Raw genomic sequence first — 16,136 nt, forward strand, 5'->3', positions numbered from 1 at the left:
AAGAGCTTAAAGGTGGAGCAAAGCAAGGAGAGGAGATAGGTCGTAGATTTTTCACATCATTTGGATCTTTCCCTGGTTTGGCCACTGCAATTATTTTGGCTTCCCGCCATAGATTTGGTAGTTTACCAGTCATTATAATTTCTGAGAAAAGGGCAGCTAGCCATGCTAACCAAGATGTTTTAAAAACTCAGGGAGGATACCATCCGCTCCTGCAGCCTTGCTATTCTTGGTGAGTTTTAAGGCTACCTGTACCTCTTCCCGAGATACTGAATGTACAAGTTCAGGAAGCTCAAGTCCCGTCTTCAGGATTTGTCTGATGGAAGATTGCACAGCAATTTTCCTGATAGAGCAGGGATGTATCTTGGAGGTTTTCAATAAATGATTAGCCATTTGATCAGGAGTTATCTCTGTTGTTTTGTGTGATGTTGGTTCTGCTCCACCTAATTTTCTTAGAAGTGACCAGCTTTTCCAGCTAGATTGGTGAAATCAAGTTTATGGATGGTTGAGATCCATCTTTCCTTTCTGTTTTTATCCAGGGTTGCTATGAGCTCCTTAGCAACATTTGGGTCTTCTGTTTCCTCATATTTGGTTAAAAGTTCCTCCGTTTCTCTACTCCAGCATGGAATATATTGTTTTCTGTAGCATCTAGGAATAGAGGCTTTGGCTGCAGTTTTGATATTACAAATCTAGGATAGCAATTAGGAGTGGGTGGAATTGCTATAATAGGTTGCTTGTTTTGTTTCTGAAATGCATTCCATTTCGACCTACGAAGATTCCATCTAATGATTGATGTTCCACTGATGACTGGAATTGATGTGCCTGTCTCTATTAATGTAGGACAATGATGACTATTAGGAATCTGTTGAGTATGGTTCTGGTTGTTGGCAGATGGTGGTCTTCAGAGTCTTTAGTGATTATGAATAGATCTGGGGGTGTAGGTTCTGTTCCATCTGGCTGAGTAGAGAATGCCCTCCTGCTTGGCATCGTAAATCAAATACAGGTTGAATGTATCCATCCAGTTAATTAGATTATTACTGTCCCAGTTGTTAGAGGAATAGTCCCACATGGTGTGATGTGAGTTGAAGTCACCAACATAGATAGCAAGATGAGGTGGTGGCCGGTCCATCTGATCAGGCCAGGATTGCGATGATGGTTTGTAGACATTGTAGATGGTGGTATTTTGAACTGTAATACCTATGGAATATTCTGTATCAGGTACACATTGGGTTATGTCCTTGAGGCCAGGCTGGATGTAGGTTGACAGGCCATGCTTGGGATGGCAGTTATAAGATACGAGAATTAGGCCTGGGATCTTTAGTCTATTGAGAGCTGTCAGGCACATGGATTTCCTGGAGAGCCAAGACGTCAATTGCTTTGTCTTTGGCTATTTTACCAATAGCTTTGGATTTAGATAGTTCTATGTTTAGGGAGCATATCTTGAGAGAGTGTTGTTTAGGGGACTGTAGCATATTTTTGCGAAGCTTGCCCTCCACCCAAACAAGCAACAACGCGATCCTTGTTATTCCGGGCGATGATCAACCCAGCATGGAGCTTTTTAAGTTTAGAAATCATCACAGTTGCTATAAGTAGTCCAGGAGGCTTGGTACCTTTGAAGCCTTGTTTGAGACATTAGCTTCATGTTACCTGTGATTCATCTCTGGGGCTTCTTATGTCTGAAGCACCAACAATGTACCACAAGGTAACACTACTGGCGAGGGGGGCCACAAGAAGGCTGTCTCAATCACCCCCTCCGCTGTCTCAAATTAAACTAGAAAATGAATCATTAACAGTAACTGACATTTGGAAAAAATTTTCTATTTTGGACTACTTAAATCATATTACATCTGCTATCGCTGAAATAAGATCACAAACTGTAAATGCCTGCTGGAAAGCAGCTTGGCCTGGATGTGTTGCAAACAGTGCAACCATGCAAATATCTACATAATCAGCTGAAATCATTACTTTGGCAGGAAATTGGTAGAGGTTTTGATACATTTAGCCAGAATGATGTAAATGAATTGCTTGTGGATAATGCCTTAAGTGATGATGATATTAATGGATATCGATTAACTTCAGATATCATTGTAGATCCAGAAAACGATAGTGAAGCGGAAGAAAAACCTGTACCCCCTCACTGCAAATATAATTCGGAAGGTCTTGAACTGTGCAAAAAATTGGAAAATTATTTTCTTGTTAATGACATTTTGCGATATTATTACCTTATTGTCATAGATGAACTCATGTAAAACCACTAAATTATCACATGTATGACAAATATGAAAGAAAAAAGTTAAAAACTCGCCTCACTCTAGTCATCTATGAGTCCAAGAGCTGCAGTGGTCAATCATCATAACAGAAGTCCCAACTGTAACTCTAACACTTAACATGTATATTAATTTACCATATAATGTTTATTCTCATTTTAGTGTTTAAAATAACATAACATTCAATTTCCAGTTATTTAAGGGGTTCTCACTCATAAGAAAAACACTGGAAGTATTTATTCATTATTTTCATCAGATTTTGCTAAATTAATTAACTCTTCAGTAATAGTAAAATCTGCAGCTGATAAGTCCACAGTAATAACTTTAATTAATAAATAAGATAGATATTTCGTACTTAAAGTAATAGTACATCTTCAGTGTTACAAACAGAGTACAGAGTAGGAATAGAATACAAGTAACGAACATTCGGTGGATCACCTATTAAAATACAATGTCGTAGCAAGCTAGGAAATGAAAGAAATTAATGAATTAATATTTAAGATAATTAGGAGACCTCTTGAGAGGAGACCTCCACATAGCCTTTAAAGGAATGCGGAGTACCGACCAGGGCTTCTGACCTAATGTCCAATCCTCACCTTCTCGTGGTGCACCTGTTGGGTATCTACTTTGATACTGAACGAACGAGGATGGGCTGGCAATTTGGGATTTAGCCGACCAAATTGTATTCTTATTGGTTAAACCAAAATAAAAAATGATGGTACAACATGACAAAATTTCATTCCGGCTGGGGCGTCGCCCGGTTAAACAAGGCCCCCATTGTTTTCGCCAGGGAACCAGGGCGAACAGCGAAAAGTCAGCTACTGGAACAAATCTGAAAACAAACCCCAACTCAACATCACCAGAGTTAAAGATCGGTACTATCAACGTAAGAAGCCTGAATGGCAAAGAAATGGAGCTAGCTGAGGAATTAGATAAGTACCAGATCGACATAATAGGGGTGACTGAAACAAAAAAGACCAAAACTGGTGAGATCTTTCTGAGCAATAAATACAAAATGTCATATTCAGGCAATAACAATCAAGGAAAAGAAGGAGTAGCCATAGTATTCAACACAAAATACGAGGCTAATCTTCTTGAATGGCAGTCAGTCTCAAGTAGAGTAATGTGGGCAAATATGAGAATGGGGAACTGGACAATGAGACTTATTTGTGCCTATGGTCCCACAGAAGGTTCTACTAAGGTAGAAGTGGAGGAATTTTTTGACAATTTAGAAAAAGCAACTGACACAATGAAAAAGGAAAAGTTGGTCCTTGTTGGGGATCTAAATAGTAGAGTAGGAAATGATTGTGAGACATACAAAAATATTTTGGGAAAATTTGGAGAAAAGAGCAAAGCTAATAATAATGGCAAATATCTGTTGGATTTCTGCTCAGGACATGGACTGGTTATTACTAACACCATGTTCCAACATAAAAATGTGCACAAATTCACATGGAGAGAAGAGGCTAGGAATAAGAAAAGTCTCATTGACTATGTTATTGTTGATAGTGATGTTTTCTCCCTGGTGCAGGACACCAGAGTGTACAGAGGATTTGAAATTGGAAGTGATCACTATTTAGTCTTGAGCAGGATAAAATTGAATTTCATATTGAAAAGAATAACATGTAAGAAAGTTTTAAAGCGAATAAAAGTTGAGCAGCTCTCAGATGTAAACTGTAGACTAAAATACAGAAATATTATTGAAAAGAAAATGAAAGAGTTTGAGAACAGGAATCAAACCTTGGAGATTCAGTGGCAAACTCTCAAGGAAACATTGATTGATTCTGCCAGAGAGGCATGTGGTGAGGTTGTGTGCAAAGATAAAAAAATCAGAACTCCCTGGTGGACACAGGAAGTTAAAGAGGCAGTGAAGGAAAAGAAGAAAGCATATCAAAAGTTCCTGGCAAATAAGTCAGCTTTTACTCTTACAGAATACAGAGACAAATGTAAGAAAGCTAAACAGTGTGTAAAACTAGCTAAACAAAAGTCATGGGAGGACTTTGGCAAGAATATAGAAAATAATGTGCCAGAGAATTGACACCTGCCTTGACATATTTTTTTAATACGAGTCTTGCACTTGGTCAAGTCCCTAAAGAGTGGAAGGAGGGCAAGATTGTGCCACTTCATAAAGGAGGTGATCGAACTCAAGCATCAAACTATAGGCCTATCTGTGTGTCGGGTGTTGTGGTTAAGTTGTTGGAGAAGCTTGTGAGAGCTAGAATCCAGAGTTGGGTTGACAACAATGGTATAATCTTTGATGGACAGCATGGATTTGCTAAAGGGAGGTCGTGTTTTAGTAATCTACTTACTTATTACAATAAAGTGACTGCTTCCTTGGACAGAGGAGAAGGATACACAGTAATATACTTGGATTTCGCAAAAGCTTTTGATAGAGTGCCTCATGATAAGTTGACAGTCAAACTAGAGCAGATGGGGTTGGATATTAGATTAGTGCATTGGATTGGAGACTGGCTATCTGATAGGTATCAACAAGTTGTGTATGGGGGTGCAATATCCAGGAAAAGGAAAGTCACTAGTGGAGTGCCTCAGGGATCTGTTTTAGGGCCATTACTATTTAACTTGTATATTAATGATATTGGCGAAGATTTGGATGGAGATATTCAGTTGTTTGCAGATGATGCAAAGTTGGGAAGAACCATAAAGAGTAGTGAAGATGTTGTGGCCTTGCAAGAAGACTTGAATAAATTGAGTGATTGGGCAAGCAAATGGGGGTGTGAGTTCAATGTTGCAAAATGTAAGGTTTTAAAATTTGGAAAACAAAGATGGGATGCAGAATTTATGCTTGGTAAGAATATATTGTTGGAAGTAGAGGAAATAAGAGATCTGGGAGTGATAGTGGATAAGGATCTAAAATTTAGGGGTCACATCGCCAAAATTGTGAAGACAACACAAAGACTTCTGGGAATGATGAGGAGGACACTGACGTGTAGAAGTAGGGAGATTGTTGTTCCATTGTATAAGGCTTTGATTAGGCCACACATGGACTATTGTGCCCAGATTTGGTCACCTGGTTTTCAGAAGGATGAGGAGATGTTGGAAAGGGTCCAAAGGCGACTGACTAAGGTAGTTTCTGACCTCTGGAATGTCGAGTATGAGGAAAGATTGAAAAGATGTAATTTGCAGAGACTAGTGGAGAGAAGGAAGAGGGGAGATATGATAGAGACCTACAAGTTGGTAAGGGGTTGCTATAGGATCAATGGTGGAGAAGTTCTACAGCGAATAGTGGGAGATCAGGGGAGAACCAGAGGTCATCCCTGGAAACTGTATAAAGAGGGTGTGAGTAGGGGAGTGAGAGGCAGGTTTTTTTCGTGCAGAGTTGTGAATGATTGGAATGCCTTGCCTGAGAGTGTGGTGTCTGCAAGGAGTTTGAATGTGTTTAAGACCCGGTATGATGAGATGTGTGTGAGATAAAAGGACCTCCTAGATGAGTCTTTGACTCCATGAGGTCTTGTTTAATAATAATAATAATAATAATAAATATCAAGAAGGTGGCAAAATATTCTGGAGGTTGTTGAAGAAGCTTAGGAATGGAGGAAAGAGTGCTGTAAAAGGAATTAGAGATGATAAAGGTGAAATGAAAACAGGAGAAAAAGATATCCTTGAAGTATGGAGTAATTACTTTGAAAAACTGCTAAATGAAACAAGCAGTGATGACAGCACAGTGATAAAAAACACTGACCAGGCATGCAGTCAGGAATACATATCCATACTTGAAGTAGAAAAAGCCATCAAAGGCTTGAAATGTGGAAAGGCAGCAGGAGTAGATGATATTCGACCAGAAATGCTGAAGTATGGTAGTATAAGAGTCTTACAGTGGCTGCACTGCATAGTTCAGAAAGCTTGGACAGAGGGACGAATTCCCGATGATTGGAGTAGAGCTCTCATAGTACCCATATATAAAAAGGGAAATAAAACTGAATGTGAGAATTACAGAGGTATTTCCCTACTGAGTGTTCCTGGCAAGATCTATGCAAGTATACTTGAGAAACGGTTGAGAAGAATTGTGGAAGAAAAGCTTGGTGAAGAACAAGCTGGATTCAGGCCAAATAGAGGCTGTCAGGATCAGATCTTCACTTTACGACAAATAGTCGAGAAAGCATGGGAATATAACAAAGATCCGTATTTAAGTTTTGTCGATTTGGAAAAGGCATATGACAAGGTGCCAAGAGAGAAGCTATTCAATACGCTGCAGTTATATGGTGTCAATGGGGCATTATATCAAGCAATACTTAGTCTTTATCTGAGTTGTGAGTCAGCAGTTAGAATTGAAGGAAGTACAGGAAGATGGTTTAATGTTAAATCTGGTGTGAGACAAGGATGTACATTATCCCCTCTGTTATTCATTATCTATATGGATCACATTATGAAGGAATGTGGTATTAAACCTGATATCAAAATTGGAGATGTTAATGTCAGCTCTTTGCTTTATGCGGATGATGTTATACTTCTAAATAAATCCGCTACAAGTCTGCAAGATTCTCTGACTAAATTGAATAGCTGTTGTAATAGATATGGTATGAAGGTCAGCAATAAAAAGACAAAGACAATGAAAATAGGCAGAATCATTGAAAATGTCAACTGTGTTGTGAATGGAGAACCTGTGGAACAAGTAAAACATTTCAGCTACTTAGGCACAATTTTTACTGAAGATGGTAAACTAAATATAGAAATAGACAACAGAATCAGCAAAGCTGGTATCGTGGGAAGTCAATTGAATAAATTCATATGGAATAAGAGAGAAATTAGTCGGAACACTAAATTAGCTGTATACAAGACTGTGTTCAAACCAATTTTAACTTATGGATCTGAGAGCTGGGTCAGAAGTAAAACACTTGACCAAAGACTAGAGACCGCAGATATGAGTCCTGAGAAAGATCAGAGGCGTGAACAGATGGCATCAATGGCAATATCATATTAAAAATGGGGATATTAGGAAAGAACTTGACATTGTCAGCATCCAGGAATGCGTTGGCAGAGCTAATCTCAGATGGTATGGTCACTTAAATAGAATGGGAGAGGAAAGATTAGCAAAGCAAGTGTTCTCTGCCAGGTTGGCAGGAAAACGACCCAGAGGAAGACCAAGATATAGGTGGATTGATACGGTACAAAGTGCCTTAGATGATAGAAATATAAGATCTGATAATGTTGGAGTCTTGACAAGTAACAGACTGATTTGGAGGAAAATTGTAGATAGGAAGTTAGTAATGATGTAATTTTTTCATGTAGTACTGTCATATCTTGTACACCCCTTGAGGGTACATGGCAGGAATTTGATGATGATGATGATGATGATGAGTTTTTTAATGATTATATAAAATAAAAGTCTCCCAGATCTTCGAGAGAGAGAGAGGCAATCATTTCGATTTAAATTCGGTCGGTGCAAAAAAGCTTCACAACTTTCTTTAAAGAGGCGTTCATATTTGAACCTGCATCTATGAAGGACAATAGCTTTATCCCACTGGATATTATGGGAAGTGGTTGTACTAGACCAGACTTCTGAGTTTGTTGTAATCAATATAATATTGATGTTCTTTAATTCTTTTTTCCACAAAACGGACAGTTTGTCCAAAATAAGAAACACCGCATTCACAAGGAATTTGGTAAACGCCAGCCAAAGACAGAGATGACTGGCAGATATATTCATAAAAAGTCTGCTCACCTTACATCTCAAAATCTGGCATTCTTAACTCTCTAATTAATAGGCCACAAAGTTTGCTCTTCTCCAGAAATCTTACAAGAACTTTCCATCATTAAAAAGTTAATGGAATCTAATAATTACCACCCTAATCAAATCCAACAGATAATTCAATCTTATGTTCCAATACTTAAGGTTTCTTCAACAGTTCGCAGAGTTCCAATCCCCTATATTCCAGGAATCTCAGAACCTATAGGTAGAATTTTTAAAAAGTACCAATTGATTCCCACTTATATTCCTATCAACAAAATTTCTTCCTTACTGCCTTCTACAAAAGATAAACTGTCATCTCTGTCTTTGGCTGGCATTTACCAAATTCCTTGTGAATGCGATGTTTCTTATTTTGGACAAACTGTCCGTTTTGTGGAAAAAAGAATTAAAGAACATCAATATTATATTGATTACAACAAACCTCAGAAGTCTGGTCTAGCACAACCACTATCCATAATATCCAGTGGAATAAAGCTATTCTCCTTCATAGATGCAGGTTCAAATATGAACGCCTCTTTAAAGAAAGTTGTGAAGCTTTTTTTTTACACCTACCAAATTTAAATCGAAATGACTGCCTCTCTCTCGAAGATCTGGGAGACTTTTATTTTATGTAATCATTAAAAAACTAATTATCTTAAATATTAATTATTTTTTAATTTCTTTCATTTCCTAGCTCGCGACAAGATTGTATTTTAATAGGTGATCCACTGAATGTTCGTTACTTGTATTCTATTCCTATCTGTTTGTAACATTGAAGATGTACTATTAGTTTTAGTATGAAATATCTACCTTATTTATTAATTAAAGTTATTACTGTGGACTTAAGTATTGTTTTTAATAATTTTTATTTTATTCTTATTGTCACTGCTGAAAATATTCGTTCGGTTGCTGCTGATGAATGAGGGAGGCACAGTACAGCTTTAACAATTGTTGTTAAATTAGGAAACATTTATTCTCCCACAGCATTTTTCATTTCAAAAAACTATATTCCAAAAATCATGAATTCTTGACCTTTTTTTCAATGCTTCTAGTCTTCAATAGTTATCATTCTCTATCAAGCTCTTCAATAACATTAGGAAACTTTACAGCAAGTGGCATTATACTATAAAAACAGTCTGATTTGCACATTTCAAGATTCAGTATTGCTAAACTTTTTTAATACAGGATCTTTGAAATTTATTTGTTTGGAAACTTGGCTACAGAACTCAACATAAAAGGGCAAACATTTCAAAGTGTCTTATGTCTCTTTCTGGAACTTCACTCTTATCTCAACTCATTAGGAGGGCTTCCATTCTTGCCTCTAGATATACATTTTCTATGTCTAAAAACCGACCATTATCAGCTGGATTTATCTTCTCAATTTGTGCATTTGTAGCATATTGAGATTTCATGATCATTTTAATTCCTACTGATGAAATTAGAAGATGAAGGCAATATTCAGTGCCTTGGTAATCTAAATTTAGATTGGCAGAATGAATGCTAAGAAGTGAAAATATCCCTTAATTAAGGGATTTTGTAGTGTAGTTAAAACTGATTTGACTTGCTTAATACCAACTTCTACTGTGCTCAACATAAAGCATGAAAAAACCAAAGCATTCCATTCTTCTATTCTTTGCACAACATCATGCATTGAGAACCAACGAGTTTTACCCAACCTCAGCAAATTGTAGTTTTAAGTTGGACAGTTCCTGAATTTGTTTAAATTCTGTTAAACGTTTCAGTTTCTTTTGTATGAAATTGTAAATATCTACAAAGCCAAATATGCAGCAAAGCCTAATAAGTTTGAAAGAGGCACCTTCAGCTTGTTTAATAATTCTATAAGAGCATCAAATAAAGCTGCACTTGTTGCATCACTAACATCAATGATATTTAAAAACGAATCCTCTACTGATTTAGTGGAATCATCATAGTAACAAAACCACAACTGCTGGAGATTTATTTGCAGTTGTCAGCTGACTCATCAGTAATTAAAGAGAAACAAGTATTTTGAAGTTTTTTTTTTTTTGGGGGGGGATTTCATTGAGTGAATCTACAGCCAAAGCATTTTTTATAAGACAGTTTTGCATCCACACTGATCTACTTTAAATCAAACGACTGCGAGCAATGAACTGAAATTCGTAAACATCAATTATATCTCACAGTTTTTGTTGTAATAATCTTATAACGGACAAAAAGTGCTTGAATAACGAATATATATACTCATTGACTAATGCCAGTCGGAGTATGAGATCGAGGAGGGGGAGTTAGCAATAGTGAGAAGGGGAGGAAAAAGAGAGAAATCATACTTGTGTGAAAATGTGACATACGAGGAGGTGGGAGAAGAGAAAAATACTAAGCTTATATGCCTAACTCTCATGTTGTTATTGTTATTCGGAAGGGAGAAAGTACTAAATTTGTTGGTGAAGGTTCTAGTACTAAAAATTTATAAAAAGTACTAGTAGTGGTTCCTCATATAATGGCAAAAAAACTGTCGAAGGCAAAAGACGTTAAGTCAATTCTCTCATGTTCTCAACAAGTACAGTTCTATACGATACTAACCCCGGGCCAACTATTGGACTACTTTCAAAAATAAAATAAACCATAATGATTAAAAGTTATATTCGACCAAATGAACAATGGAAAAGATAGACTTCAATTGGGTTTATATATGTCAAATTTATTTGAAACTAAGTAAGAAATACCGATGATATTTCGCCAACTTGGCCCTGATAAATTTAACCTATATAAACCCAATTGAAATCTATCTTTTCCATAAAATAAACCATTTTAATTATTATTGAAACTACTTTACAAAATCAATGTTTACAAAATTAAATAATCAACGAATTCAAATTAAAACAATTGGGATAACGTGAGAAAGATCGTATCGAATCTGAAATTCCATATTTTAATAAACGTTTACATTTTAAAGTGAAATTTCATAAATTTCGCATTGCATACCTGTTTTACATAATCGTCTATTGTTTTTTCTTCTTCTTCTTCGGATGATAATATAATCACATCTTCAACAGTCGTATCACCATTAGTTGAAACAGCCATTTTTTACTTCTAAAGTAACTGGGCACCATACGGTAAAAATATACTCATTTCCATGAAAATTGAGTTGGAGCAATTTCAAAATAAGTCACATTAAATCCATACGTACAGAATTCTGATCTAAACATCATCAGAAACCCATATACTTCGAAAAACTCGTTCGTCAATGTTTCCCAAAATGTGACCACAACATGGTACTGGTAATTCAAAAAAGAAAATCATCGGTTTTCAGAAAATCTAAAATTCCAAATTTGAAATGTGAGCGCTACCTATAAAACGGACAAGCCATAAATGATAAAAAAAATTAAGATTTTTTTTTAATTCTCTTAACATTTAAAAAAATTAATTCCCTCATACTCTATAATTAGATTGCTTGATTCTGTCCAGGTGAGGGCAATCCGGCTAATTAATGATTCCTCTCTCGCATATTGCCGGCCTGGTTGGCCGAGTACTTAGCATATCCGCTACCCAGCCAAAAGGCTGCAGGTTCGAATCCCGCCATGGGCACTGATGTTTGTGATTGTCTGTGAAAATAGTAGTGGTGGTAGTCCGCGGGAGATTGCGTTGGTGTAGATGATGAAGGTAGTTGCGGTTGTGGAGTGGTGGAGAGGGAGAGTTGTAGAGTAGGTGCCCTGGAGGTGTTATGTAATAATAATAACATATCCACATCAGTTCCTCTCTCATAGACGTTCAGTTTCTGCCTTGTATCTCTTCTACAGATTCTTTCATGGACAGTGCTCTGTTGAATTGGCAACTATTCCTCCACTCTCCTCCGAAAGCATTAAAGTAAAAGCCACTGCTGATCAACACCCGTTTGTGGTCCATCTTGAAACCCACCGAACCAACTTCACTCCCTCCTCTTTCATCCCCTACTATTCCTTCTCAAAAGATTACAAACCTCAGCTGTTCAAGCCAAATGTGAACAGATTCCTCCTTTCTTCCTTTTCTTTTTCCCACACATTGCAGTAATGTACTATATGTTTTGTGGCATTTCATACGTGGATCAGATATTTAAAAAATATATAAATAATGACAAGAGCGATAAGAAACATTACTTTTTTAAGTTTAATAACAAACTAACACACACACACAACTCAGACAAGCTCTTGACAAACGGATATCAAATACCAGTTAAAATATCGATGTGCCGAACTAATTATTATTATTATTATTATTATTATTACATCCCTCGACCGGAGTCAAGTACTCATCGAGGGAGAGAGAAATAGGTTTATACCATTACAATTAAGACGTATACATCATATTGCGTTACAATGTGAAATAATTGCACATATATTACAAAGGTCTGTAGATTTACGGATTGTTCAGCATCTTATACAGTGGAATCACTACTATTTTATCGTTACTAATTAATGTCGTCTTAATATAGAAGCAATCCTCTGAACTGACTATATCACCTTTGCAACATACTCCTTAAGTATCAAATTTCAATCTACCATAACCCCAAGATCCTGGACTTCCTCAACTTCTTCCAGTATACTTCCACATATACACTGCTTGAAAAGAAGTCAATTGACACCACTTGGGCATGGGACACCATGCCATGGAACGAATGACATGTTTGTAACCGGTATAAATTTTAGAAATATGATGCCCCAAGTCAGTGCAAATGTGTCTGGGCCAAATCGCTGCCAGAATGGAACTTTTTTGAACAAGATACTGACAAATTTGACTATCCTGGGTCAACTGTCATTGATACAATATACTGAGAGGCAAAAGCAGGGAGTCAACTGCAAGTGCTACCAGCAGGACACTACACTCTCCGAAAAGTGACCACAGAGTGCTACGAAGGATAATATATAAAAACCCTACAACATTTTGAACGTAAGTTCAGAGCGTCGAATTAAACAAGAATCTGCACAATAACATTCAGAACAGAAGCACAGCACAAGGATTTCCCTGTTGAATGTGGACCGCAAGTTGCAAGCTCCACATTACCCAAACAAATATGCAGCGTCGTCTTCAGTGGTGCAAAGCGCATGCAGAGTCGGAAGTGGAAACTTGGAAAGCTGTATTATGGAGCAACGAAACACCACACCCTCTACCTAGCAGATGAATGGGTACAAGTATGGCGGATGCCTGCTGAACGTCTCTTACCAGAGTTCGTAACCAAAACTATGAAATTCATAGGTAGCGGTGTGATGGTATTGTCCTGATTTCCTAGTTTGGCCTCGGACCTCTGTTTGTAGTGCTACCATCAATGAACTCCTAGAGGTATCTGAACATTCTGGATAATTCAATGATTCCTACTTTATGGCGTTTCTAGGAACTGGCCATTGTCACTTTCAGGAAGATAGTGCACTGTGTCATAAGGCTGCTGATGTAACTTTACTGGATTGTGGACATGAACGTCACCATACCTGATTGGTCACCACAGAGGCCAGTGAATTCTGGAATGAAGGTTGGAATACGTAACTTTCACTGTTCCGCTGACATAGTCATTTCTCAGATGATCCTTTCTGGTCACACCGCACATCTACCTAAGCATTCTCATCTCTGTTACTTCCATCCTGCTGATGTTATTTTTCCTCAGGGCCACAGATACTCTAGCATACGTCAAGGCTGGCGTCACTACCGTCCTATAAATTTTGCCTTTCATATCGATCGGCACCCTCTTATCGCATAACACTCCAGCCATCTCCGTCCAGTTCCTCAACCCGCTTGTATCCTGCATTCCACTCCTTCTCATCTCCTCCATTTTTTTCCACTGTTGAACCTAAGTATCTAAAGTCTCTCACCTTCCTGATGACATTTCCTTCCTGCTCCAGATCTGTCTCCTAGGCGCCGCCCACTGCGCAACACATATACTCTATCTTACTTCTGCTCTGTCTCATACCTCTCTCTTCCAGTACTTTTCTCCATCTTTCCAGTTTAGCTCCCGCTTCTTCTCTTGAATCTACACACAACAAGATGTCATCTGCATACAACATTGTCCAAGGCGCATCTTCTCTCACCTCCTCTGATACCACCTCCATCACAATATTAAACAGAAACGGACTTAATGCTGACCCTTGATGCAAGCCAACTGTTATTTGAAAACTTTCTGTCTGTCCCAAACAGGTCCGAACACTTGTCTTCACATTTCTGTACATTTCCCGCAACAACCTGACATATTTCTCTGGCACCTACTTCTCCCTCAGAACACCTCCGGACTTCTTGCCTTGCCACTCTATCTTATGCTTTCTCCAGATCAATAAATACCAGATGTAGCTCCCTTTGTTTCTCTCGATACTTTTCCATCATCTGCCGTAACCCAAAGATAGCATCTGTTGTTGATCTACCAGGCATGAAGCCAAATTGTTCCTTTGCAGTCTCCACCTCCTTCCTCAATCTACCATCAAGAACCATTTCTAGGATCTTCATTGTGTGGGACATCAACTTTATTCTGCTGTAATTTTTACAGTCTTGTGCATCCCCTTTACCCTTGTAGATGGGGACAAGAGTACTCTCCCTCCATTCCTCGGGTATATTTTCCTGTTGGCAAATTTTCATGAACAGGTCCCACAGCAGGTCAATTCCCTCTTCCCCAGTGCCTTCCATGCCTCCACTGGAATTCTGTCGGGCCCACCGATTTTCCATTCCTCATACTCTTCATAGCTTCCGTCACTTCCACTGTACTGATGTTCTGCACCATCCCCTCAGAAGGCTGCCCATCTCCTCTGTGAGTCCTTGCATTTTCCTCATTCAAAAGTCCCTCAAAGTATATTTTCCATCTGTTTCTTATGTCCACATCCCTCCATAATACTCTTCCTTCAGCATCTTGATCTGCCTCAATGTAAGATGTCCTTTGCTGCTTTATTTCTACATTTCGCTAGTTGGTAAATTTTTCTCCGTCCTTCCTTTGTTTCTAATTGATCATACAGATCTTGATATGCCATGGCCTTCGCCTGTGCCACAACTCTCTTGGCATCTTGCTTTCTCTCTTTGTACACCTCTCTGTCTTCTTCCACTCTTGACTCATCCCACTTCTGCTTTGCCTTCCTCTTAGCTGTCACTGCCACTTGTACATCATTATTCCACCACCAACCCTCCTTCTTCCTTCTGCTCTCTAATCTTTCCAGATGTCTCACCAAGCACCTCGATTGCACAGCTCAGGATTACTTTAGAATTATGTTTCCACCAATCTTGTAGACTTTCCAGTCCATCCGAAATCCTCTCTAACATCCTCTCCATTAATCCATTCCTCACACTCTCTTTTTTTAAGCAAAACCACTTAATTGTCTTCATCCCACGTCATCCAGAAGTTCTTATCTTCGATTTATTTTAAAGTCTGCACTCAGCAGTTGGTGTTGTTGTGCTACTTGATCTGTTGGAATTACTTTACAATTTGTCACAACCTTAAGATGTTTTATTCTAGTCAAAATGTAGTCAATTTGTGAGCTGTTGTTACCACTACTAAATGTTATCAAATATTTTTCCCTCTTGTAGAAAAACGAGTTAACAATTGCCAGATCAAACGCTTCTGCAAACTCCACAACCCACTCTCCTTCCTGGTTCATCATTCCCACTCCTGCACAACCATGCTCCATTTCAGTCTCTATTCTGTCATCCTATGTGTCAGTTCAAGTCTCCTCTGACAATTACCATCTCATTTTCTTCCAATTCCCTCATTTCTTCATCCAACACGTTCCAGAACTTATCTTTTTCCTCAGCTGTACAACCAACTTGCGGGGCATATACACATAATATGACCACCCACTCTTCTCCCAGACCCAAGTTCATTCTCATGATCCTGTCATTCCTTCTACCTACGTCCAGTACTTCACCCTTCATTCTGCCACACACCACAATTCCTACACCATTTCTTCCCTCGTTATTCGCTCCAGAGTAGAACAATTTATATCCATCTCCCAGTTCCTTTGCCTTTCCCCCTTCCACCTTGTCTCCTGCACACATAAAATGTCCAACTTCCTCTTCCTCATCATGTCTGCCACCTCTCTTCCCTTTCCAGTCATGCTTCCCACATTCAGTGTTCCCACTCGCAACATCCTGTCCACCTGTTGGGCTCGCTTCTTTAACCGCACCCACTCTTGATGCGGTAGCCCTCATCCATTTCTCGCAGCTGCAGGGCGATGTGGCTGCGCATCGCTTAAGGGGTATGCCCTAAC

The 16,136-nt window shown here is 38.4% G+C and overlaps 1 protein-coding gene across 1 annotated transcript in view; it reads right to left on the bottom strand.

Annotated features, from left to right (window-relative positions):
• The window catches only part of LOC150108714 (uncharacterized), a 200,578-nt gene extending 189,363 nt beyond the window's left edge, over positions 1-11,215 (bottom strand). The window contains exon 1 of the mRNA XM_090390947.1: positions 10,912-11,215. Coding sequence (XP_090247073.1) covers positions 10,912-11,010 — 99 coding nt within the window. The 5' untranslated portion in view covers positions 11,011-11,215. The remainder of the gene's footprint in view (positions 1-10,911) is intronic.
• Between the last annotated feature and the right edge of the window lie 4,921 nt (positions 11,216-16,136).

This window comes from Typopeltis vanoorti, chromosome 3, assembly GCF_054136105.1.
Source record: "Typopeltis vanoorti isolate ZY-2024b chromosome 3, IOZ_Tvanoo_1.0, whole genome shotgun sequence".
NCBI lineage: Eukaryota > Metazoa > Arthropoda > Arachnida > Uropygi > Thelyphonidae > Typopeltis > Typopeltis vanoorti.